The sequence below is a fragment of the Xyrauchen texanus genome, chromosome 7 (genome assembly GCF_025860055.1).
Source record: "Xyrauchen texanus isolate HMW12.3.18 chromosome 7, RBS_HiC_50CHRs, whole genome shotgun sequence".
Classification (NCBI taxonomy): Eukaryota; Metazoa; Chordata; class Actinopteri; order Cypriniformes; family Catostomidae; genus Xyrauchen; species Xyrauchen texanus.
Genome location: NC_068282.1, coordinates 40,819,491 through 40,846,229, shown reverse-complemented (window position 1 = coordinate 40,846,229; position 26,739 = coordinate 40,819,491). Strand labels below are relative to the sequence as shown.

General features: G+C 39.1%; 1 protein-coding gene across 1 annotated transcript in view; it reads right to left on the bottom strand.

Moving 5' to 3' along the window:
- Window positions 1-26,739, bottom strand: part of LOC127646385 (kalirin-like) — a 140,420-nt gene that overhangs the window by 66,760 nt on the left and 46,921 nt on the right. Inside the window, exons 9-24 of the mRNA XM_052129970.1 lie at window positions 26,409-26,639; window positions 20,610-20,732; window positions 19,904-20,095; window positions 19,625-19,797; window positions 18,495-18,669; window positions 17,582-17,777; window positions 14,479-14,645; window positions 10,809-10,928; window positions 6,253-6,471; window positions 4,560-4,709; window positions 3,459-3,573; window positions 3,213-3,328; window positions 2,889-3,011; window positions 1,208-1,390; window positions 891-1,006; window positions 538-604 (exon numbers count right to left, since the gene is read on the bottom strand). Coding sequence (XP_051985930.1) covers window positions 538-604; window positions 891-1,006; window positions 1,208-1,390; window positions 2,889-3,011; window positions 3,213-3,328; window positions 3,459-3,573; window positions 4,560-4,709; window positions 6,253-6,471; window positions 10,809-10,928; window positions 14,479-14,645; window positions 17,582-17,777; window positions 18,495-18,669; window positions 19,625-19,797; window positions 19,904-20,095; window positions 20,610-20,732; window positions 26,409-26,639 — 2,466 coding nt within the window. The remainder of the gene's footprint in view (window positions 1-537; window positions 605-890; window positions 1,007-1,207; window positions 1,391-2,888; window positions 3,012-3,212; window positions 3,329-3,458; window positions 3,574-4,559; window positions 4,710-6,252; window positions 6,472-10,808; window positions 10,929-14,478; window positions 14,646-17,581; window positions 17,778-18,494; window positions 18,670-19,624; window positions 19,798-19,903; window positions 20,096-20,609; window positions 20,733-26,408; window positions 26,640-26,739) is intronic.

Sequence of the window (26,739 nt, the reverse complement as noted above, 5' to 3'; positions counted from 1 at the left end):
AAATGAAAATTCTCTCATTATTTACTCACCCTCGTGCTGTTCTAACTTGTATGACTTTCTTTCTTCCATGGAACATACAAGGAGAAATTTAGCAGAATGTTAAATGTATCTTCCGCAGTAGCAAACTGCACAAATTAGATTTGAGAGCTATGGCGGAGGAGAAGATTTTCAGTGAAAAACTATAAGTCTGTTCCTCACACAAAGCCATTATACAGCTTTGGAAAACGTGGAATATTGCATACAATTCGTATGAACTACAGCTATAATACGTTTATAGTGGTTTTTGTCATTTTTGGAGCTTGACAGGGTCTAGTCCCCATTCACTTTCATTGTCTGGAAAAAACAGTTTGAACATTCTGCTAAACTTCTCCTTCAAGTCAAAGTGTATAACAATGTAATATTTTACAATTCTTGCAATCAAGAACCATGACTGAAACAACGAACAAATTTAAAATTTAAAAATGTATGTAGAACATTAAATTTGAACGCTCAGTTATAGGTCTCGCCTTCTTAATGGCACATCAAGGCCACTCTCACCTCCAAACACTCCTGCAGGTCTCGTACGTAAGCTCTCTCCGTTTGCAACAGCTCAGCCATAATATACCTACAGAGAGATCAAAAACCCCCTGCTGAAATTCAACCCAATTACAAACATTCATATGCACAGAAAGTCCAAGGCAGCACTTTCACTTCACAAAACTAATTCCTCAGAAAATCATTTAGATTAAAAAGGATTTTCAGTGGAGAAGAAACTATTAATGTTGTGAATTTGTTTGGGACTATAGGCTTAACCTGTGCCCAGGAAACTGGAACACAGCATGAAGAGCTGGATAAAGAATCTGATTGGTCCTTAAAATCTCTGTGAGTGATGAAGTTATTTTATCACTCACTCTTTCTTTCTGGCAGATTTCTTCTTTTCTTCATGGTCAGGGTCGTTGAGGTTGACCTCTGCGTCAGTGTGGGTCAGGCTGGCAGGAATGATGTCCAGCTCCAGGTCTTTATTGTCCTGTTGAAGAGATCAGAGGGAAGTACTGATATTATGCAGAATTCATGTGATAAACTTGAAAGTTTTATGTGTATATGAGACAATAAATGAATAAATAAATAACCAGTAACTTCAAAACAAACAAGCAGAACATAGTACAGCAAGATCTAAAAGACTACATATAAAGTTCCCATGATTTTTAATTTTTTTTCTGCCTCTCACCTCAGAACACAGTCCCAGCGCTTGGTCTAAGCTGCAGTGGTACTGACCCATCCGCATGGAGAAGTCTCGGTACCGTCTGTCCACCGTCGACACCCACCTCTTCAGCTCTGTCACATGGACGTGTCCTTTCTCCACCAGACTACCAGCCAGCTGGATCAAGAGCTTCACCTTTTCCTGTGTTTGCTGAAAGAGCAGATGAGAGAGTAGGAGCCTTGTTTATAGATGGATAAATAAAACCACTGTCTTGGAGCATTTTAGTTTATGAGCAAGTCACATCTCACTTAAATCATTGTCAAATCCTTCCTTTCACTATTTAAATCAATTCCTTAGTTGACAAGTTAGTATATTCATGCAATCCTTGAGCATGATGAAGGTAAACTGATTTGGATTGATGTCCAAGATAGAGGGCTCGAGATACTGGAAGAATTGTCATGGTAGTGAGGACTCAAATTCAACAACCATGAAATAATTTTGTCTTGTTTTCCAGTACAAATAACTAAACATCCTTCCAGTTGTATGAACCACTTTTATGTTTTGTTTTGGAGCTTGACTATTTTTTTGGAGCCAGAATATTCTTCCCAAATTTACCTTTATTAATAAATAATTCAAAATCAACTAAACATTTATTAAACTATAAATCTGGAAAATAACAGAGCAAGGAAATAAACTAACCCTATAAAGCCTGGCATATGAAATAAAAGTCTTAAAATTCTAATTGGTTTCAAACTGTTTATGAACCTATAAAAAAACCTAAACGAATAATAATATATATGTATATTTTTGTATATGTGATTTCTTTTTTTTTTCTTTTTTGATAACTAAGGCTTTAAAGGGCCTTATCCTTGTGAGACCCAGCAGTTCATTTTTGTATAGGACTTTTGTTATTTAAGTTTATCTTAGTGTATACTTTCCACACAAGTAAAGAGTATCTTAAAGGTATAGTTCACTAAAACATTTTAATTCTCTCATCATTTACTCACCCTCATGCCATCCCAGACATGTATGACTTTCTTTCTCTTGCTGAACACAAACAAAGATTTTTAGAAGAATATCTCAGCTCTGTAGTTCCTCACAATGCAAGTGAATGGGTAATAACATTTTGAATCTCCAAAGAGCACAAAACTGCAGCGTAAATGTAATGCATAAGAATCCAGTGGTTAATTCTATATCTTCAGAAGCGATATAGTGGGTGTGGGTGAGATTTTTTTTTTTTACTATAAATTCCCCTCCTTGCCCAGTAGGTGGCGATATGCACGACACATGCAGATTGTCAAAAACAAAAGAAGAATGTGAAAGTGAAAGTAGGGCTTGACTGTAAAAAAGGACTTAAATATTGATCTGTCTCACACCCTCAATTATCATATCACTTTGAAGATTAGAGTCATATAGATTACTTTTACGCTGCCTTTATGTGCTTTGGTTGGTACCCATTCACTTGCATTATGCGGACCTACAGAGCTGAGAAATTCTTAAAAAAATCTTTGGGTTCACAGAATCAAAGAAAGTCAAGAAAGACATGTCTGAGATGGCATGAGGGTGAAGAAATTATAAGATAATTTATTTTTGAGAAGAGAATCTTATTTTAAGGATATTTTTACTGGAGAAAAACACATCAATTCTGAGAAAAGATCAGATCTTGATTTACTCTGATATTAAAGAATCATTATCAGTGGCTTTTTACCTTCGCGGAGACACGGAAATCTTCGTACTCTTTCAGCAATTCCTGAGTTTTTTCATTGCTAGCACCAAGAGATGTGTGTGTGGACAGAAAGTATTCTCCTGTCTCCTGTAACCAGTCTATGGCCTGTGTAAAGGGTACAGTTTTAAAAATGGAAAATAAATTGAATGTGTTTATGCACAATCTCCTATCACTGGACAAACATATTTCCATTCTCTGTTGAACAACTGACTAATTTCAGAGAGGCTTGCTGCTCTGCTAAACAGCGGAGACAAAATCAAAACCACCACATTATCAAAATAAAAAAAAAATAAAAAAATCGTTCACCTGTTTGGCATGTCGCTCAAACAGAACGTACTGCTGGCACTGATCTAAACGCCTCTTTTTCATAGTCCAGAAATGAAGGACGCGATTTTCCCGCTGTAGTAGCTCACTCAAAATAGCTAAACACAAGAAAAACACACAAGAAAAGATCAATAAACAATTATAATACATGCAGACATAATCACATACATGTATATTTGAAAATACTGTATATTTTGGAAATACTGTTTTAATTAGTCTTGAACTGACCTTTGACCTGCGTCTCAGTGGCACGATTGTGTGTGGCGACCCCAGGCATGCTCACGTTATTTCGATGGATGTACTTGAGAAAAACCTCTGCATTACGACGTGCTAAAGTACATGCCTAGAAGCAGGGAATTAACACATTTCTTAGATACATGCAAAGCTCTTAAACACCCATAACGAAAAGGTGCCTGGTGGACTATTGATATTAAAGTAAGTTTTAAAATAATAGTTCACCCAAAAATGATAATTCTCTAATCTCCAATTTACTCACCCTTATGCCATCTCAAACTCATATGACTTTCTTTCTTCAGCAGACCCCATTGACTTGCATTGTATGGATACTGCATATACTGTACACATTACATCATCATCAAAATATCATTGTTGTGTTCCGCAGAAGAAAGTCATTCAAGTTTGAGACGACACAAGGGTGAGTAAATTAGGTTTTTAGGTTAAATATTCCTTTAAGTGTGTTGAAAGAAAGATGTACAGGGATATTGTTGGACGTTTGCTCAAACAACCAATATGAAACACTTTTGTAGTATTTAATTTTTTCCCCCTAAGGTCCACTTATAATATTAGTAATGGGTTTTTGGACCAATAAAGGCATAGTTTTGCAGGCATAGTTAGTTTTACATGACATTGTTTCCAGGCTGTTTTACTACTGTACCATTTACACTAATATATTTGTAAATGACCTGTCTTATGATTGGCTAACATTTTTGCATGTGAAATGAGTAACATAAAGTAGCTTAAAACTGATTGTGCATTGACATATGGGCTGGGCGGTCACATATTAATGTGATCATGGCTGTGCCATCAGAACCATGTTGATTTCTTAATGACCTGTATTTCTAGCTTAGTTTACCTAAATGGTGGAAGCTTTGCTATGTGAACGTTAGTATTCCTACATAATACATCAAACTCTTATTTCAAAAGAGAAAGGAAAATCCTGTTTTTAAATTTTGGTCCTTTTTAAAATTATATACATGTGGTCACATATGGTGAAAAATTCTAGATTTAGCTGTAGATGCAGTTGTTTCTAAAAGGTCAGATTTGTCAGAGGACAGTGGACCTCTGTAGTTTGAGTCTCTCTGTGTGTACCTTGAGAAAGGCCTCTTTCTGCTCCAGGTGTTTGTTGATGAGAGGACTAACGTGGTCAGTTTCTGCCGTTGAGCCCAGTTTATCATGACCACCGCACCAGTCCTCTTCTCTCCGGTATTCTAGTTCTAGACTCTCCAGTACATTACACACCTAAGACAGAGAAAACAGACACAGTAACACACACCACGCTGAGTGCCATCTGAGTCCATAACTGAAGTTTCATTACTAATCACATAATGGTCACCCAGGTTTTTCAATGACTAGTGCTCTAATCTGATTGGACAAACAGCCATTGACAATTTTTTGAGTAGATATTGGAACTGACACAAGGGGAAACTAGCATTTCTGTTAAGCAGGCAAGTGGGTATTGTTATTGGCCAATAATGTCAAAATCGCCAAAGGTCGGCCAATTAATTGCAGATATACTGGCAGCCAAAAGTTTGGAATAATGTACAGATTTTGCTCTTATGGAAAGAAATTGGTTCTTTTATTCACCAAAGTGGCATTCAACCGATCACAATGTATAGTCAGGACATTAATAACGTGAAAAATTACTATAAAATTTTTTTTTTTAATTCTCATCAATAAATCCTCCACATGCAGCAATGTCAGCTTTGCAGCTCCTTGGCATTCTAGCTGTCAGTTTGTCCAGATACTCAGGTGACATTTCAACCCACACTTCCTGTAGCACTTGCCATAGATGTGGCTGTCTTGTCGGGCACTTCTCACGCAACTTACAGTCTAGCTGGTCCCACAAAAGCTCAATGGGGTTAAGATCCATAACACTCTTTTCCAATTATCTGTTGTCCAATGTCTGTGTTTCTTTGCCCACTCTAACCTTTTCTTTTTATTTATCTGTTTAAAAATTCTTCCAATAACTCCTGCACCCCTGAGTCTTCTCTTTACTGTTGTACATGAAACTGTTGTTGAGCGGGTAGAATTTAATGAAGCTGTCAGCTCAGGAAATGTGAGGTATCTATTTCTCAAACTAGAGACTCTGATGTACTTATCCTCTTGTTTAGTTGTACATCTGGTCTTCTACATCTCTTTCTGTCCTCATTAGAGACAGTTGTCCTTTGTCTTTGAAGACTGTAGTGTACACATTTGCATGAAATCTTCAATCAATTTCAAGCATTGTATAGCATTCATTCCTCAAAACACTGATTCGTTTCTAGAGAAAGCTGTTTCTTTTTTTTTGCCATTTTTGACCTAATATTGACTTTAAGACATGTCAGTTTATTGCATACTGTGGCAACTCAAAAACAAACACAAAGGCAATGTTAAGCTTAATTTAATGAACCAAATAGCTTTCAACTGTGTTTGATATAATGGCATGTGATTTTCTAGTACCAAATTAGCAATTTAGCATGATTACTCAAGGATAAGGTGTTTGAGTGATGGCTGCTGGAACTTGGGGCTCTCTAGATTTTATAAAAATAACTTTTTTCAAATAGTGATGGTGCTGTTGTTTGCATCAGTAATGTCCTGACTATACTCTGAGATCAGTTGAATGCCACTTTGGTGAATTAAAGTACCAATTTCCTTCCGAAACAACAAAATCTGTACATTGTTCCAAACTTTTGGCCATCAGTGTATATCGGTTTATCTCCAGCGTACATCTTCAAAAACAATCTCATGACAAGCAACCCGTGGCAATAATATTAATCATCATACACTCTCCGCTATAACTCACCTGCTCGGAGGTCTTGTAGAAGGCCACGGAGGCATTAACCAGCTTCAGTCTGTCTTCCATCTTCAGCATAAGGGTTTGCCAGTGCAGGGCTACGGTCTCAGCACACGCCCGTACGGCATCCGGGTCATAATGGCCCGCCTGCAAAAGCAGCTCCGCTCTCTGCTGGAGCTGCAAGGCACTCTGGTGGGTGCGCTGGAGGGAGTCGGCATGGAGCAGAGACTGTCGATGGGGCATGAGAGAGGAGAGGAATTAATGGTTAATTTGTTTATTTTATTTATTTATTTTTTCTACACTTTTCTGCATAATTTGGAATGCCCAATTCCCAATGCGTGCTAAGTACTTGTGGCGGTGTAGGGACTCGCCTCAATCTGGGTGGCAGAGGACGAATCCCAGTTGCCTTCATGTCTGAGACCATCAATCCATGCACAATTCACCATTAGACCCATCACGAGCAAGAACCACATTATAGCGACCTCGAGGAGGTCAGCCCAACCTAGCAACCAGGCCAATTGGTTGCTTAGGAAGCCTGACATGAGTCACTCAGCAGGCCCTGGATTCGAACTTAAGACTCCAGGTGTGGTAGTCAGCGTCTTTAATTGCTGAGCTACCTGGGCCCATTTATGGTTAATTGTAATTTGTGAGGTATACTTAAATTAAGTTTGTTAACTGCCAGTTCACAAGAACCACAGGAGGGTGGAGAAGATCATGGAGGGACTCTTTAGGAGAGCAATTAAGACAAGATCAGTATGACATCCTGCCGTTCAGGCCAACACAATCACCAGTGAAACACAGCCTGATATGCCAAATTAATTGAACAAACGGCCTAACAAAATCTTTTCCATGCAGAATTGTATTGGTGGTGCAAAAAAAGAGGAAATCTTGTGTTTTTTGACATGCTTGCAAATGGTTGGCTGATGGTTATGCAAAAAACAGTCAGGTCTGCATTAATCAGACACCTTTGTATTTATTGAGAAATGAACTTTAGTAAATTAATTTCATATTGAAATTAATGTTTACCTATATTACTGTAGATCAGTGGTCCTTAAACTGTGGTATGCCACACAACTCTGGAAATTGTATAATATGAATATTCATATAATATGAATATGAGATATTATTTTGCAATGTTTTCTTTCCAATTTATTATATATTTACAATAGATTATCTATTTTAGACTCGTTTGCATGATGGCTAGTCAACATTCCACTTTAGCTATGAAAGATCATGCTTGGATTATGCACATAGCAAAGATTGTGGAGACAGACAAAATAAAGGTAAGAGATTATGTTATCTGATGGCAAGTTTTCAGAGTGGACTGCTTTTTACCCACATGATCACATAAGGAAATGAATATGTTGCCTCCAAATGTTCAAGTACCCTGACATTGACCCCATTCTGCTGAATTAGACAAACGGTTAACCCATCAGACATCTAGCATCAATTCAAGTGTGATCACATTTCCCTGTGGTGCTACTGATTGCATTGATGGGTTTTAGTCTAATGGAAACCAGAAATTAATCAGGCTCACATAAACAATGGTGAGCATGATTCTGAGTTTGCATTTTCACTCTAAAATAAATGTTTTACCTAAAAATTACTTTTTAGGTTTGGGTTAGGTAGTAAGACTAAAGAAATAGTTCACCCAAATATGACAATTCTCTCATTATTTACTCACCCTTATGCCATCTAAGACGTGTATGACTTTCTTTCTTCTGCTGAGCACAAACAAAGATTTTTAGGAGAATATCTCAGCTCTGTAGGTCCATACAATGCAAGTGAATGGTGATCAGGCCTTTGAAGCTCCTAAAAGGAGATAAAGTCAGCATAATAGTGATCCATACTACTCCAGTGGTTTAATCAATGTGTTCTAAAGTGATCCAGTTGAGATCTTGGTGATATATGCATGCGCAGAGTGCAAGATGCTGCTATAGGAAGTGTAATCAAGCTTAAAATCATGATCACCAAAGAGACTGCTGTCAATCTGTACAGTAAAAAAGGAGTTACATTTTAAATCTGTTGAAATCCCAAAACAAACTGGATCACTTTAGAAGACATTGATCCACTGGAGTCTTATGGATTATGTTTATGCTGACTTTATGTACTTTTTAGAGCTTCAAAATGCCTGAGCACTATTTACTTGCATTTTATGGACATTCAGAGCTGAGATATTCCTCTAAAAATCTTTGTATGTGTTCAGCAGTAGAAAGAAAGTCATAGACATCTTAGATAGCATTAGGGTGAGTAAATGAGAGAATTTTAATTTTGGTTGAACTAACCCAATAAAATATGTATTATGTTATGTTAGCCTGTTAAATAATTTACACCTAAAAATAAAACTCACTTTTGGTGCCAATCTGTGGACATTTAAGCCAGAAACAGGAATTCACATGTGCCAATACATTCAACAACACATCTAGCTTTAGCCACAAGGGGCAGTAGTTTCAATTTCAGTAAGTACAGACTGATTTCAACAGCATAACTTCTGACCTATGTCGCCGAAATCAAGTTGTTAAAGGGACAGTTCACCCAAAATTGAAAATTCTCTCATCATTTACTCACCCTCATGCCATCCCAGATGTGTATGACTTTCTATCTTCTGCTGAACACAAACGAAGATTTTTAGAAAGAAATCTTCCAATAGGTTCATATAATGCAAGTGAATGGTGTCCAGAACTTTGAAAATCCAAAAAGCACATAAAGGCAGCATAAAATCATTAAACTTCAGTGGTTAAATCCACATCTTCAGAAGTGATATGATAGGTGTAGGTGAGAAACAGATCAATATTTAAGTCATATTTTTCTCTAAATCTACTCTTTCACTTTCACATTCTTCTTTTCTTTTTGGTGGTTCACATTCTTTGTGCCTATCACAAACTACTGGGCAGGGAGGAGAATTTACAGTAAAAAAATCTAATTTCATATCCCTTCTGAAGATATAGATTTAAGAGTCATGTGGATTACTTTTATGCTGCCTTTATGTGCTTTTTGGACCTTCAAAGTTCTGGGCACCATTCATTTGCATTGTATGGACCTACAAAGCTGGTAGGACTATATGAGAGTAAATGATGAAAGAATATTCATTTTAGGGTGAACTATCCCTTTAAGATCAAATTCCAAAATATTTGAGTATTAATGTTTTTGAAATGGACTGCAAAATGTTTAGATTAAAAAATGTCATTAAAATCTTTTCTAAAGGTTACTATTGTGGTTTATACAGTGTGTTTTTAGATGCTGCTCTGTCTTTCCACAGATCTGTAAAGGGTCAGTCAAGGGACTGATGAGGGTCTTGCAGCACCATGATTTATTTTAACGACAGAAATATAATACTGATCTTATTCAAAACACAAAATTATGTGTGTGTGTGTGTAGCTCACATTAAGCTTGCACTCAAAGAGATGCTGAAAGGGGGGCCTGGGTAGCTCAGCGAGTATTGACACTGACTACCAACCCTGGAGTCCTGAGTTTGAATCCAGGGCATGCTGAGTGACTTGAGTAAGGTCTCCTAAGCAACCAAATTGGCCTGGTTGCTAGGGAGGGTACAGTCTCATGCGGTAACCTCCTCGTGGTCGCGATTAGGGGTTCTCACTCTCAATGGGGCACATGGTAAGTTGTGCATGGATTGCGAAGTGTAGCATGAGCCTCCACATGAAGAGTCTTCGCGGTGTCATGCACAATGAGCCACGTGAAAAGATGCGCAGATTGACTGTCTCAGAAGCGGAGGCAACTGAGACTGGCCACCCGGATTGAAGTGAGTAACCGCGTCACCACGAGGATCTACTAAGTAGTGGGAATTGGGCATTCCAAATTGGGAGAAAAGGGAAAAATGATCAAACATATATATATATACATATATATATATATATATATATATATATATATATATATATATATATATATATATATATATAAAATGCTGAAAAAATTGTGACTAGGCAGTATTTGGATTTAATAAAAGGAGGCACTTTGCCTGAAAAGTTTGAGAACCAGTGCTGTAGATGATTTAAACGTATTGGCTCACTTATATGGTGGAAAAGAAATTTTGGCAGATACTCAGCACTGACTTCCTTTGATTTAGGGAGGCTGTCGTTAGTTGAGAATTATACGCAGCAATTTACTGAATTAAAACTCAGTCTTCATTTTGTTGTAATGCGTTTTTTACTGGTCATAAATTTGCTGAGTAATTGCTTAGAAAAAAATAAAGTCAGCTCTTTGCTATGCCATCCTTTAGATGATATGACTGAGGCGGTGGGGGGGGGGGGTGGTATAATTTGTAGACCAATTCATTCTCAGTGTATGATATCCTACAACAATGGGGGCATACATTTTTGCAAACAGAAGCCACTCTCCTGCCCCTTCAAAAATGTGTACCCACCTACAGTGTTGAATAATTTGTTGGATATTAGCCTGGCAAAGCAGACAAATAATTTCCTTATTACAGGTGCTGGTGTACACAAGTTTTAATATTCAGTATTAATGTTCACATTAAAGGATATGCAGTATCGTGATGCTGTCCCTGGCTCAGTCTATTATATGTGGGAGTGTTTGCATGTGTGTACCTCAATTGCGAGCTGGAACTGCTCGTGCTCTCTCTGAAGTTGCTCCGCCTCAGACAGGGAACCAGCATTTGCTGTGCTTGCCGTCAGCATGGACTCGCCATTACGGATCCAACCTAACACCTGCACATAGCATTACATGCATGGTGAATGCACATACTACATGAACACCAATAAAGCCACATACAATGGGGTCCAAATGTCTGAGACCTTAGTGAAATACTTCTAGAAATAGGGAGGAAACGTAAATGATTCTGGTTATTTACCAGGAATAAAAGTGATTTTGAATCCCAGATAGACTCCCACAGTATGCGTCATGCAGTAGCATTATAAAACCAATAAGCCACATTTCTATATATGACAGCAGGGTGCAGAAACATTAAAGCTGAGCTTGTGGGATTCCACCATCCCACGTTATGTAACACCCCGTGTACATTAACATTCAGTTTCAAACATGATCAATGTACAAGTCAAGCAAGATATAATTGATAAAAATAAAAGATAAAGCTAAGAAGTATTGAGAAGACTTTACTGCCAGTAAGAATTTAGTGCTCTCTGTAAAATAGTTCAAATAATTTGACGGATTAATTTTTTGAAATGCAGGGCTGCAATCTGCACCCACTCACTGTGAGTCTGGATATGAGTGTGTGTGTGCTCAATGCATCATGGATAAAGGCAATTAGCTGGCACTTGTACTCAGGTCTAATAGCCTCAGTCAGAATCTTGGACTGCAGAAAATCACAGGTTTCATACCTCAGTCATAAGAACAGACATTACGATGAGGGTAATTTCAAAAAGGGATTCCTGAAAATGATCATGAATTGAGATGAGCAGTTGCACCGATTAGTCTATAAGTCAACTGTCACTAGTCATCGTTTTATGTTTGTTAGGACGACTAGTCATGGATGAAATGACTTCAGATATTCAGACAGTAGGAGGACAATAATCATTAGCTTAATAACCTGTAATGGCAAATCACCTGCATCATCTCAGCACTGTGGAGATTCTCTCCACACACACACACTATCTATTAACAGCGTTGCACTTGTCAGGAAAAGCAAAGAACACTGATGCTGTGTGGTTTATGGAACCTTTTCACTATTAAAGGAATAGTTTACCCAAAAATGAAAATTCTCTCATTTACTCATCCTCATGCCATCCCAAATTTGTATGACTCTCTTTCTTCTGCGAACGAAGATTTGTGGTCCTTACAATGCAAGTGAATGGTTACCAGACATTTGAAGCCCCCAAAATCACATAAAGGCCACAAAAAAGCAATCCATAAGGTTAAATCCATGTAGCCTCAAGCGATATGATAAGTGTGGGTAAGAAACAGGTCAAACTTTAAAACCTTTTTTACTATAAATCTCCACATTCTCATTCTTCGTTTGTTTGAATGACTCGCATTCTTTGTGCATATCACCACCTACTGGGCAGGGAGGATAATTTATGTTTAAAAGGACTTAAATATTTATCTTTTTCTCACCCACACCTATCATATCGCTTCTGAAGATATGGATTAATCAACTGGAGTCGTATGGATTACTTTTATGCTGCTTTTATGTGATTTTTGGAGCTTCATATGTCTGGTCATCATTCACTTGCATTGTAAGTGTAACGGGAGCCAGCTGGTAGATAGTTGTGCAGTGTGTAAACCTCACTCTCCTGACCTCAAGAGGTGCACCAGCGACTGATGCTAGAGGCTGTAGCCTTTAGCCTCCTTGTTAGCGCACCCGCCTCCCACGCCGGAGACGCCGTTTCGAGTCCCGTTCGGAGCGGGGTCAACAGGACCGGTTACATAAGGACCAACAGAGTTGAGATATTCTTCCAAAAATCTTTGTTTGTGTTAAAGATGCATCGATACTACTTTTTCCTCTTCCGATCTGATACCAGTGTTGTTGTTTTTTTGCATAATCACTTTAGAATATCTTTACATTATTGTGTGGAACTAATTGGGTGTGCTCTTTAATATGTAAAGAAACACAAACCATTTCAATATAAATGTATAGCTTATTAAAAGACATTCTGAACTCTCCAGGAAGTCCTGTAAGTGTGTCTGTTTGTAGGCAAGTTTACAGTAGTTTAATTAGCATCTTATTCAAATTCTGGTAAAAAAAAAAAAAGCACCTCCAGTGCCTTTCTAAATGCATATTTTAAGTGAACCGAACGTTTGAGCATCTATATCTGAGATGTTGTTCGCACCGCTTGAAGACTAAAAATAGCCGTGAGTGTGTTTGTGTAAATAGAGCAGCGCCATTAACTGATGCGCTGGAGCTACATGTGCATTTTATATATTTACTTATTAAACACAGCCTTTTGTGATTCACAGAGCTATCACACATCTTCAAGTGGCTTGGAATAAAATGCACATATGAACATACGAATGAATCACATTAACTACTTTTATGGTGTTTTAATGGTTCTTTTATGTCATTTTTGGAGCTTGACAGTAACGAACATGATTAACACACAGTATCGGATTTGGATCTTGCTCATCGGCGGATACCCGATCCGTCTAAAAGCTTCAGTATAGGAATCGGATCGGTACATACCTAGTTTGTGTTCTGCAGAAGAAAGAAAGTCATACACATCTGGGATGGCATGAGGGTGAGTAAATGATGAGAGAATTTTAATTTTTCGAAGAACAATGCCTGTAAGTTTGTACGACTTTCCAAAAGAGGAAAAGAATATAGAGCAGTAGATTACAGCAATTAAAAAAGAGAAAGATGCCAAATTTACTGTCACTTCCTCAGCAGCTGGATTTGAAACTCGTTGAATATTTTTTTAAACAAATGCCAGGGTAATAAAACACAAAGTATAATGATATAAGAGTGTGACGAGGAGGAGGGCATGGTTGGGCTGTGATGGAGCATGACCGGCACTGAATCAGCTAATCAACGGGAGAGAGATAAGGGGCGAGTTGTAGAGAGAGAGAGAGATGCACGCGGCTGCATTGCCCGTCTGCCTGGAGACGGCGGGGTCGCTGCCAGCCACCGAGAGCCAGAGGAACCGCGGCCGAGCCAGAGGAACTGCTGAGAAGGGGAGGAGCGATTCCATCCGCTATAGGCCTGGATGACTCGCTGCTGTCCACCAGGGGAGGCACGAGCTGGCATCCGCCAGAGGGCGGAGGAGCTGTTGAGGACCAGGCAACAGCAAATCCAGGAGCCGGCGAGCAATTTCTTCTCTCTTTCTCTCTCTCTCTCTCTCTGCTCGCCCTTTCCCTCTCCCCACGCCTCCCCTCGTCTCTCCCCCCAGGTTCACAGGAGGCGGGGCGGACCACCGGCTGACAGAGCGGGTGCAGCATCTCCCCAGCCAGAGTTGCCGGTTGGAGAGAGAGAGATGCACGTTGGCCGTGTTTCATGTGTGTTTATGTTTGTTTAAGTTTGTTTTAAGTTAAGTTTCTGATTAAACTTTACGTTGACTGTTCAGCCGGTTCCCGCCTCCTCCTTGCACATATTTATACTGCTACAAAGAGTACATTACAAAAAATATATATTTATAAATCTGTTAGATTCACCCTTTTAAATTAAGGCAGAAACATCTCATCCCAGTCAGTGAAAAGAGTCCATTGTGAGTCATTTTCATAAGGCAAACATTGACCTGTCAACTAGAAAAAAATTGAAGTCTAGCAAGACCTAATTGAGAAGTAGCATCTGACTGCAAGTAAACACACCTGTTTGACCTCTGCCTGCAGGTGTCGTAGTTGTAGGCACTGCTCCAGACGTTTGTGTGTGATTTCGGAGCTCACTTCCAACTCATGCTGTTTCTCATTCAAAAATTCCAAAAGCTCTTGAACTCTGGAGGCCAAGTCGACGTCTTTTTCTCCAGTAAGCTCCATACCTAAACGATTCACACATACATACATACATACATAAATGCATGTTCATATGCATCTCACCACGTCATGACCTCATGTCGTACATTTGGTCACAAGATGCAATGAGAACCAGTGAGGTTAGATGTTAATGTTATAGCCACCATATTTGATTTAAGCGCTTTACTAACATGATTTGATCTGCGAGTAAATACATTTTGCTCCGGTCATCACAAAGTAAAAATATCGCTACAGTAGACTTGGAATATAGTGCATGAGTCGTATTGAATACTTTAACTATGGTTTTAGCTTGACAAACCGGATTCACTATTCACTTACATTGTTTTGAAAAAGCCCTTTGAAGACTTTTTAAAAATTCCACTTTTTCCACTTTTGCGTTCCATGGAAGTAAGTCATACTGGTTTGGAGCAAAATTAGGAATCAAAATCACTGCTTCAGACATCCATGGATTATCACAGTGAAACGTATTTCCTCTGTACAGCAGGGGGCGCTGTGCTTTGAACAAGGCTTCAGGTCTCATCTGAAGGTCTAGGGCTCTCTGTAACCTCGAGCAGTTATTATGGTTAAATGAGGGAGGAATGTGTCAGACAGGTGAGCGTGTGATGGAATGTCCCAGCTGCCCAGCCAAGCAGCAACTACACACAATCGATCATATGTATGTTTGCGTGTCTGCAACTGCAAGAGTGTGTAACAGAGACCAGCATCTGTACATGTGCACGAGACAGAGATTTTAACCTCCTTCTACTAACCCTTACATCAGCACACTTATACTCAGCTACCTGCCCGTGGGCAGTCTCCATGGCAACACCATAGCGGTCCACGGAATCCGTTCCCATGGGAATGTGAAACGTGTGAGTGACAGGGCAGCCCTCTGCAGCATTCCGAGCATCCTCGCGGCAACCCAATCACGAGCGGTGGAGTGTGTCCATGGCAACCCCAAAATAACGAGCCAAGGCCCCATCACCATGGAAACCTTGGTATAGGAGATGTAAGGAGGGTTTCTATAGCAACCTCACCCCGATAATGGTATGAGAGATCCCAAGATCCCTATATGGAGGAAAAAATCCAGCCCTCCATCATCCCTCCACCCCTTTCCAATCCATTTCACCCTTTCTTACTCTGTCACACACATGGTTTCCATCCTTATCTTTTCCACACATCCCTCCATTTCTCTCTCTTCCTCTTTCATCCCACATACAGTATCTAAGACAGCCCATAATGTGTGTAGCAGGATTCCAATGTTGTGTCCATGGTAACTGTCAATAAAACACAGCAGAGCACAGAGGAGTGAAGGGATTGCTGATTCACTCTCTTTTATCTCTCCACCGAACATTAACTCATCATCACTCCTGCGTTCTTTCCATCTCTCACCAACCTCTAAATCAAATCTGAGAGAATGCTCTTTCTGTTGTATTATCTATCAGAGTATCAGTATATTGACCAATCTAATGGGGACATTCTCATCGAATGGGTATTTGAATCCATCTGCAATTGTTTTTCAAAATTTGTTTCTATGTGAACATGCGCTTGATGGACGACTTTGATGTTGCGTGGCATCTTGCATTGTTTACAGTGTCTAATGCAGGAGCACGGCATTTGTCAAGTTAAAAAGAACCTCAACTTTTATAAATATGTCTCGGGACTCCTGTGTTCTGTTGCACTGTGTCTTGATTTTTACAGAGCAAGAACACCTTTGGTCTGAACAGGCTTAAAAGAATATTTTCTGTGTGTTTACATCATGTCTTAATCATGGGCGATGCAAGCAGATTTGCAGGGGAAGAGTCATTAATTTTTACGAGTAAATATCTACCTGTTTTTTTAAGGTTAGGTTTAGGGGTAGGGTTAAGGGTTGGGTTATAGTTCATCCAATCAATCAGTTAGTGCTTCAATGAAACGTTTAATTAGGTATCACTTCTCTCATGAATTAAAAAAAAAGTCATCCCCTGCGATAAAGCGATAAGCTCTCTTGCCTGTAAAGCCACAACCACGACAAGCAACTGGACTTTTTTATATTGGTTGATGTCTATTTCTGCCATGTCATGCTGGATAACTCTGCCCACAGTTAAATCTCATTGGTCCAAAATCTTACTTAACATAGCTGTATATTGAACATCAAAATTTTTCTGATTGGCTGAGATTGTGCAGCATTTTCACTTTAATTGTTGACAGACAAATGACTTGTCACTGGAAACTTAATATGGTGTTTACATTAGAGTCAGACTACTGTTAAAAAATGGATGACGTTTTTATATTTTTTACTTCTGTGTCTTTGCAAGTCATTGTTCACCTTCATAGATGACTGAAGCCCTGGTTGATGTGCCTTAAGATACAAGGAGCAGACGTACTGAAGATCCAACATTAACACTATGTAATAACCAGGTGCAAAATGACTAGTTTCAGGGACAAGCAATTTGTCTGTCCACACTGAATGCAATACTGCTGCATGATGTGGCAATATCACAGCCAATAAGAACATATTTGATGCTTAATGTACTGTACAGTTATGAAAGAAAAGGATTGCAGATTGACAGGCAAAATAAATGTTTTATTAGTATTAGTATTATTTGATTAAATATGTATCTCCACCAAGGCGGCTGCACTTACACAATTTCATCTCTGTAGAGATGGGATGGCAATTACCTTATTTTCATGGCCAGGATTCATGATCAGAGTCAGATTACATCAGGGTTTGTTGGAAAAGCCTTTCAGACTTCTTAAATATTCAATGAATGACAAATGCTGAATCAGCATGATAAATTGGTGAAAACAAACACCAAAGAATGTAAAAAAATGCCAAAAGGATTAACGCACTGATCCAACTAAACACAACCACTTGAAGTTGGAAGTTGGAAATTAAACTAGCTTTCAGATTAAACGATTATCCTCTTTCTCTGCCCATTCCTCTGTTTTATAGCTCTAGTATCCTTGTGCAGTTCCTCACCTGAAGCCTGGACCTCCATTATGTACTGGTGGAGATCTTGTCCCTGCTGTATGACCTCATAGGTCATGTTGCTCATGGCGAGTTTGCGTTCAGTGTGTCTGTGGAGTCTCTGTTCAGCCAGTGTTAGTTCCTCTGTGTTAAAGTCAGAAGCCTGTCGCATTAGATCCTGTTTCCATGCGTCAAGCTCACCCATCACCTACAGACAGATGGCAGAAATTACCAGCTCACACTTATGAGGTGAACAGACAATAAACATACACAAATTTAATCTACAGAGCAAACAGAGTAAAATGACAAAGTCCCTTTAAGACAAGTCACTTCACTTGGCGGCCACCTTACCAACTATGTTCTAAAACTATGTTCTATATAGGTAACAGGCATACAATTCCAAATTCTCTCACTAGCATACAGTATTTCCAATCAGCAATAAAATCTGCAAACAATGGTTTTGTACAATTTACTTTTACCTCATCACAGTAATTTAAAAAATATATATATTTCAGGCTGGTCCAGTTAGTTTACATGTGTGTTGTACAGTAAAAAAAAAAAAACTATCAACAAGGCAATCTTCTTTTAACTGAGAGGCAGGCTTCTATTCCTGCAGCCACCATATTGAGTGTTCTAATTTTTCTATGAGTGGTTTGTTCTCTATTCACCTTTGGGACAGGAAAGATGAATTAAGGTATTAAACAAGAAAGAATAGAAAGCCAAATACACACAGGATAATAAATTGTCATGTGCATGTAGCAAAGCAGCACCCCAAAAAATTATTGAATGATTAAAACATTCAGTGTTACATAATAACGTACACAAAGGCACACAGACATACAAAGACAGGCATACAAAGGCACGTCTGTTCATATAATTCTACACCAGATATGCAGTTTAGGCTCAGGCCATCAAACACACCCACCTCCATGGCGTACTGCTCAAAGATCCGGAGCTGCAGGAAGATGTCCAGTTTGATCCTGCGCTCATGGTAAAGCTCCTCCATATGAGCCTGAGCTTCATCCAACTGCTGGAGAACCCCCTCAATATGAGCTACTGAACTGGTGTGAGGCAGCTTATTACAGGCCAATGCTGAGTCCCTGTATGAGCACACACAAACATTCAAGTACAAATCAATATCAATAGTGGATTTGTTAGTCCAGAAGTAGTATATCAGGATGCCATCACAAATATGGAAAGGACTACATCAGAATCAATTCTGAAAATAATTGTTTTAAAATGAATCTTTAAATTTAAAATAGCTGGAGCTACAGACTATTAGTAAGCATACTTTCTCAGAGCTTGGATGCTCGTACATAAGACATGAGCTCAAATCAGGCCCAATCTTGTTCCCGTCTCACCCAGCACCATGGTACAGTGATCATACTCATGTTCTTAAGAGAGCAACTTGGAAAATGGAACGCAAGTGGAAGAGTACAAAATTAGAGGTGTTTCACGGAGCATGGAAGGTGCATCTATAGATAGATCTCCCATTTAAGACTTAAATACTAGAAAAGGTAGAGTCCTCCCAACTATGTTCCTTTAGACAGAGAAATTGTAACTGTGAATTTCATGATTTAGTTCCCATCATAGTGCAGAGACTAAACTTATCAGACTTACAGATGACCTGCTCTTGTCATTTGACCATGGCAGCATCTCTCTTCTAGTGCTTTTAGATCTTAGTGCTGCCTTTGACACCATAGATCACGACATTCTCTTGAATGGATGTACAGTTAAGAACTTTGGTGTTATGTTTGATAGCAAACTATACTTTGATAATGACATTTCTAATGTTTGTAGAAGAGCAGTTTTCCACCCCATAAATATTGATAAGTTATGACACATGCTGTCTGTTTCTGGTGCCAAAAAGCTAATTCATGCATTCATGACTTTAATACTAGATTATTGAAATGCACTACTTAAACTTAATTTAAAGTTTTCATTTAAACTTAGTTATAAATGGAAAACTCTATCGGAAAATAATTGTTTTATGGCAAAACTGTAAGTCATGAGCGGTGAATGCACCAGTTGGCAGAAGAAAGTTTTCAAACTCACCTCAGGTGCTGAATAAGCTCCTCCCCTTCTTTGATGACATTGAGCGTGGCATCCAGCGTGCTGCTCTGCTGCTGCTGAAACTGTCTGATCAGCTCCTGAACAGCATCCACAGACTCAGAGTTCACCAACGGCTCCACCAGAGACTTCTGCAGATCTTCCATCCACGACCACAGCTACAGACAAATAGGTAGACAGTCAGACAGACAGACGGACAGATAGAATATAATTTCACGCATGAACAGAGGAACTCTCTCAACAGTTTGTGTGTTTGTACACTACCTCTTTGGTGTGGGTGTGAAAAGACACAGAGATATCCAGCAACAGTTTCCTCTGCTCCACCCTGCGGACAAACTCTTGAACTCTGACCTCTAAGTGATGGGCTGCAGCATATATCTCTTCAGGATCACACTCTCCCGTCTGAGCCAGCTGCTCCGCTGCTTCCAATAGCTTATCTGCATTAGTGTAAGTATTCTGGTGTAGGAGATCGAGATGCAGAGATGAAATATCGAGAGAGAAAGAAGCACATTAGAACCAAATTCCATAAATATTAGCAGAATGTAAACAGGATAATTCCATAAAAAAGGGAAAAATACATCTCTAGCATGTAGAATCGACAACACTAATCCCACCAATATTTTTGCTGCTTTATGCTTTATTAACGTTAAATGCGCTAATCGCGATGAACTATTTTTAATCGCATGCATTAACGCATTACTTTTGACAGCTCTAATCTAGTTTCGAGATGAAGGTTTTGCTACTTTAGGGGAGTAGTTTTTAACTACTTACAAATGTGGTTAGAGTGATTTGATCACAAAACGTTTTGGACCCCATTACACCTATAGGCTGTTGAGTGCCAACTTGTGATTGTATTGGCCGAAATGGATCTTGCTACCAGGAATAACAGGATTTGTCATAAATGGTATCACTACTACAGCTCATTTGCTCTGCTCTCAAGATGCACACACAAACATTAGTTTGTTCTAACCTGTGCCACCTCCTGGAAGTCGTCATGTCGTTTTTGTAGCGCTCGTGCTCTGTGCACAGATTTTCCAACTCCTGTGTGTTTACTTAGGAATGCCTCTCCATGGTTTTCAATCCAGTCCAAGACCTTAGCACACACACACACACACACACACACACACACGTATTCAATTTTAGGATCAATCGGGCAGATTCAATTTATATCCAGCTTTACTGGAAAGATAAACTTAAGTGTACATTGCCAATGCATTGTAAGACACCATCCAGTCAAATATAAAACAAATAAAATGCTGAAGTTTAAAATATCTCTGCTGATCAGTCTTTATATCACGCACATGCTGGGTCACTCTCACGCGGTTTAGTTTTGACACTGGTTCAGATAACAGTAAGTGAGCATTTTCAGGCAATGAGAAGAGATATGATAGATATATTTGATAGTCTGTCATATCCCGAATTTAAAGGTGAAATGTGTAATTCTGCACCACTAGCATCACCATATAGTGATGGCTTTTAAACATGTTTTCCCCCTAAATTTATGACCTCCCCAGAGTCTGGGGCAAAGTCAAATTTGAGTGCCCAATACATCACACATAATACTCTGAACCTTCAAACAAAATGATTGGATCTTAACATACCCCCCAAAAACATGGGTTGTGTTTCCATCTTCTGACCGGCATCACCAGCAGATGGGTGTGTCTTTTAAGACCAAGCCTATCCAATCTAGAGGGGGCCCAATCTATGTAAAATCTTGAATTGCATAAGGTGCACCCTTGCATCTCTAGATGCAGACTTGACATTTTTTTTTTATCCTAGTCCACACTCCCTCATAACGGTTTCATAATGTTTGTAACAATCCTCCACACAAAGGATTGTAAGAATCCTCCATACAAAGGATTTTAAATCAACTTTGAAAAGAATAGACCATGTGACTCTGAAAAGCCACTTTTGATTGGCTGAGGACACATTTGGGGCGTAGCCAATTTCAGCTCAAAAGTTTCCTACCAACGAAGAACTAGCTCTCTCTCTGTCATCTCTCTTCTTCGGCTCTCTCGCTTCTTCCAGTTCATCCCGTGCTGTGAAGAGTCCAAGGAAACCCGGGACCCAAATTCCTAGCTCACTTACTGTTTCTACAGCGTGATCTGAGACTAAAATGTTTCCAATTGAACAATCAACAACAGATGAAATTAGGGACATATAGATATAAAAAAAATATAAAAAAATATATTCTAGAATAAATCTTATGGACGGATGACATTTTTTTATAGTCCCTACCAGATGGGTTCAAAAGTCTCCAAATATCTGAAAGACCAAGCTTTTTACACATCCTGTGTAATGTCGCTCTAGGAGGCATACACACTTTTGCTTCACAATCATCAATGTCTGAGTCCATCAAAAGATTAAAGTCTCCTCCCAGTATTATATCATGAGGGGTGCCAGCGGCTTGCAACATCCATTCAAGATCTATAAAAAAAGCCCTGATCTTCAGCGTTAAGTGCGTAAATATTAGCCAAATTCAACCTTTGCCCCTGAATTACTGCTAAAACTATAAAGACTCTTCCTAACTTATCTTTAACCTATTTGAGACATTTGAACTGTAAATGTTTACTTATCAATGTAATGATTCCCCTGCTCTTACTTGAGCCAGCACTAAAAAAACATGTCCACCCCATATCTTCCCAAAATTTTCAGCTTCCTGTGGGGAAAGATTAATATCATATTTCTGATGTTTAAGAAATAATCTTCCTTCTTTTCATGGGGTGCACCAACCCATTCACATTCCACGTGGAGAGAGACAATCCACTCATATTAACATTTGATATATTAGAAAAAAATTGATTGTGTTTCAAAAATTAAATTATAACGAACACATTCCAACATTAGTGCAACAATCAAACCCTGAACAACCCTAAACAAGAGAAAAAAGGAAAACGTGCACATTAACCCTGTGCATGACAGCGCCAACTGGCGTCCATCCCTCAAATAGTTCAAGCCTTGCGTAACACGAGATCTTTATCGGATGATCTCAGAAATTTGGCCAGAATTGATCGGGGCTTGTCTCTCTCCGTGGATCTCCCAGGCAGAACTCTGTGAGCTTGCTCTATTTCCAGGTTATGGCCTGTTATGTCGAGCAGACTCAGGAAGAGCTTGTCTAGGAATTTTACCATATCTCGGCCTTCTTCGTCCTCAGGAATTCCAACAATTCAGATGTTGTTTAGCTGGTTACGATTCTCCAAGTCTTCCAACTTTTCCCAAACGTGCTCCAAGTCCGCCTTGGTCGCTAGCAGGTTAGCAGCTAATTCCCTCTCTGATGACTCCAGATTATCTATACATTGCTCAACATCCTCCACTCTTGTAACCAACTCAGTGATTTCCATCTCCATGGCAGTGATCAATCAACGTATTACAGCAAGATCCTCCAAGTTAGCAGCGACATTCGTCAAAATTGCAGAGATGCTCATCAATTGATGCTGAATTTCCTGCACTTTACTGTCCAAATTGACAGCTGGGGTTTCGGCCTGCTGCTCAGGGGCTTCAGCTTGAGCACGTAAGTGTCTTTTAATGTCTCCAGAGCCCGAGGATTTTTACTTCTTTGACATATTGTTTTCCTAGAACAGTTAAGAATCAGGGTGTATCAAATCTCACTGGTTTATGACACAAAAAGTATTAAAACTATCAAAGTGCACAGAGCTTGCCGTTTACACGTCCGAACCTCTCATGGCGCCACGCAATTCCTGGAAAATATTACAGGTAAAAGTGAAATTCATTATTGTTTTTCAGTTGTCTCCACTGAATGATTATTACTGCAGCTTGATACATTAAAATGTTACTGATTCAATACTATCAGACTTTAGGTCTGTAAATTAAAATGAGCAATTTCTAATTTTCTAATTTTGTTTTCAGTTTTAAATGGCGTATTAATTTATCCATAAATAGCCGTGAATGTTTCTCTTTTTTAGCATTGTTGCTTGATTAATATTCCTTACAAATTTATAGTATATGTACGAATTGTATGCAATCTAAAGGACTGTGGTTAATGATATAATTATGATTATATAAGTAAATACCATGTGCACCCTTTGTTTTTACTTTATATTTTTAAAGCTGCGTAAAGTGAATCTGGACTTTATATGCGTCAAATGATCATGTGTTTCATCTTCATGCGCACAGAAGGGTATAACCATGGATTTAACAAACAAAAAAATATTCATCCTGCATAAAGTGAGATTTTGTCCAATATACAGTATATGTTTAATTATCCCAAAACAAATAAAACTTATTTGATCCACAAATTACACTGCCTTCGTTTAAGAAAAGATTTTTCTATTGTAGGCTATAATCATTTAGAGCTAATTTCTCTGCGCATGAATGCAGCAAGCGATGTCGGAAGATGTTATCCGCAACCACTAATCTAGTGTCATTGTTTTTTTGTTGTTTTTTTTACATTTCACTTATCATTAAGGTGTGGATTTGGCTTTGGGAAACTGACCAGCAAGTATGTGCCACTTTATCCTGGAGCATAAATCGAAAGCAATGGGCGGTTGATTAAGTGAGATAATTCCCCTTTGAAATTCTCTGTGTGAGAGTGGAAATCATTACCAATCAAATGCTCAATTGTTCAAAGGGTGCGTGAAAGCAGAATGCTGCACCTGCAAATTAAGACACACTGATCTGCAAGATCCTACATGTTTATTAGTTTTGATGCAGGGATTTGGTGTGTGTGTTCGCTGGGATTCAAGGAAATATGCTTTTCCAATATACAGTATTATTAAGCTTACATATTAAATTGAGGGTGCTCTAACGTTCACACCTCCGCAAAACCTGGCCTGCATCTAGCTGGCAGCTGCACTGACATGACTGCAAAACAACAAGATACCTTACCATTATCACTTAATTCATTATCGTATGGTAGTGTAGCCTACTAGCTCACCTTTTGCTGTGCTACCATGTTCGCATAATACATCCTCATGCTCTCTGGCAATGTGAAGCTTAAGATTCCAAAGGGAATCTTTGCTAATTTTCACAGTCTCTCCACTCCCGTTCGATTTCTTCTCCTTCCTTGTTCTTAGCTTTGATTTTTACTTTACATTTATGTATAAGGTTTGCAACTTCACTAAAACACCATCCAGTCAAAAGTTTGAACTCTATAACCTCAGGCTGATTGCTCATTTCCCAGATTCCCAAACCAGCATACCATGAAGTGCATGAGCAAGCGGAGTGAAATCTTCAAAAAGGCGCTCTCCACTCAGGTGGAATTATCGCCCCACAAGTCATATTTTATGATACTCTTGGATCCTTTTTTATACTATAAAGACATTACAACCCGTGACCCTGTACACAGGATAAGCGGTTGACGATGGATGGATGGATGGAAAGACATTACAAATCAACTGCCATTGTATTGAAAAAATGGACAAGGATATAACAATTTCACCTAAATGTGTTATGTGCATAAAAAAAAGAAAAAAAGTGTATATATTTGGAATGACATAAGGGTGAGTAAATTATGACAGAAATTTACAGTCTCTGCACAGCACTCAAGCTCTTTACAGCTATGCTAAACAGTGAACTTTTACTAAAATTTACTAAAAGAGATTTTGGGCAAAAACATCAGTGGAATAAACAGTTCACACTGAAAATAACTTCCTGTGATCAGTTCATCTGCGAGGGGAAATTCTTCTCCACCAGATGTCCATTGCACGAAATTACAGATCGCGCGGTTTCCCATTGAGATGTCTGTTTTTAGTCAGTGGAATTGCACATCGTGAAGATAAAAGTGGCCGCGCCTTAAGAATAAATAGATGTAAAATGAATGTTCATAGCATAGCTCAGATTTTATGGTCCAGGAAGAATGTTGAGATAAACGTTTGAGTTCATATTGAAATATGTGCCTTTGGATAGAGTAGCTGACTTTGGTATCTTGGTAAATTTGAGCACATTTTGAGACATTGTTGAAATCTCTTCAGAAAAGACACATGAAATTACTCAGCTCTTTTTCTCAGAGAAATATTTGAGAAGAAGGAGCTATTAAAAGTCCCCATTTGCTCAACATTTTATCTTGCTGTATTTGAGAAATAATTGAGGTAAAGAAGAGATTTCATTTGTGATTTCTCTTTCCTACGGGAACTTATTAAACACACACTGATTGCAAGAGCTTAAATAGTTCAATGTCAAGGGTCATAGAGGTATTTTGGAAAGGTTGACCAAACGTTAGCAGTTAGAAGTCACAGCTATTAAGTTCAGTGCACAAGTTCAAAGCCCGAGCAGGCCTGATTTTTCTCTAAAGAGGCCCTGAAAAGGTTCCAGTCAAATCAAAGAAACAACACAGCTCTGACAGAGAGCCAGTGAAGCTATAACAAAAAGGCCCTGAAGGTGACGGCCACAGGAAGTGAAGTGTATTGTTGGAGGTATTGACTGGAGGCCAAGCACAATACTGTGGTCCCTTGAGGACACTGAGTCAATTTCAGTCAGTTCTGTGAGTCACAGTCTGTGTCACTTCCCCTAAAACTCTCTGCACTTGATATTTTGTTCTGCAGCGGGTGAAACATCTTTACACGCAAATATCTACAAACAACTGCTAAAAGGTTGAGAGTCTAGGGCCACATACTTCAGATGCCCTCAGTCATGTGTGTGTGTATGTGTGTGTGCATGTATGTCTGTGTATGTATGTGTGAGTGCATGTGTATGCATGTATGCTTGTCTGTGTGATGCATGTGTGTGTGCAGGTGTAAACATGTATGCATGTCCATGTGAAACATGCATATGTGTATATGTGTACATGTGGATGCATGTCTGTGTGAGTCACCTGTTGCACGTCTTGTTGAAACACACATAGCTGCAGTCTCTGGTGCAGTCGGAGCTTGCAGTGTTGCAAGAGACCCTCTAGTCTGCGATACTGATGAACTACCTCATGGACCACCTCTAGAACCCCCCTCACAGCCTGACTATAGTCAGCCCCAGCTGTCAGAGACCCAGAGTCAGCTGGCGGCTGGGGCCTCTGCAACACATCCAGCAGGGTCTTTCCTTTCTGACTGACCTAAGATCAGAATCACCACAGAGCTTTAGTCATTTGGATAAAAAGAAATACTTCATTCCTATATGTCTTAAGATTTTGTGGCAGGGCAACAAAAGACATA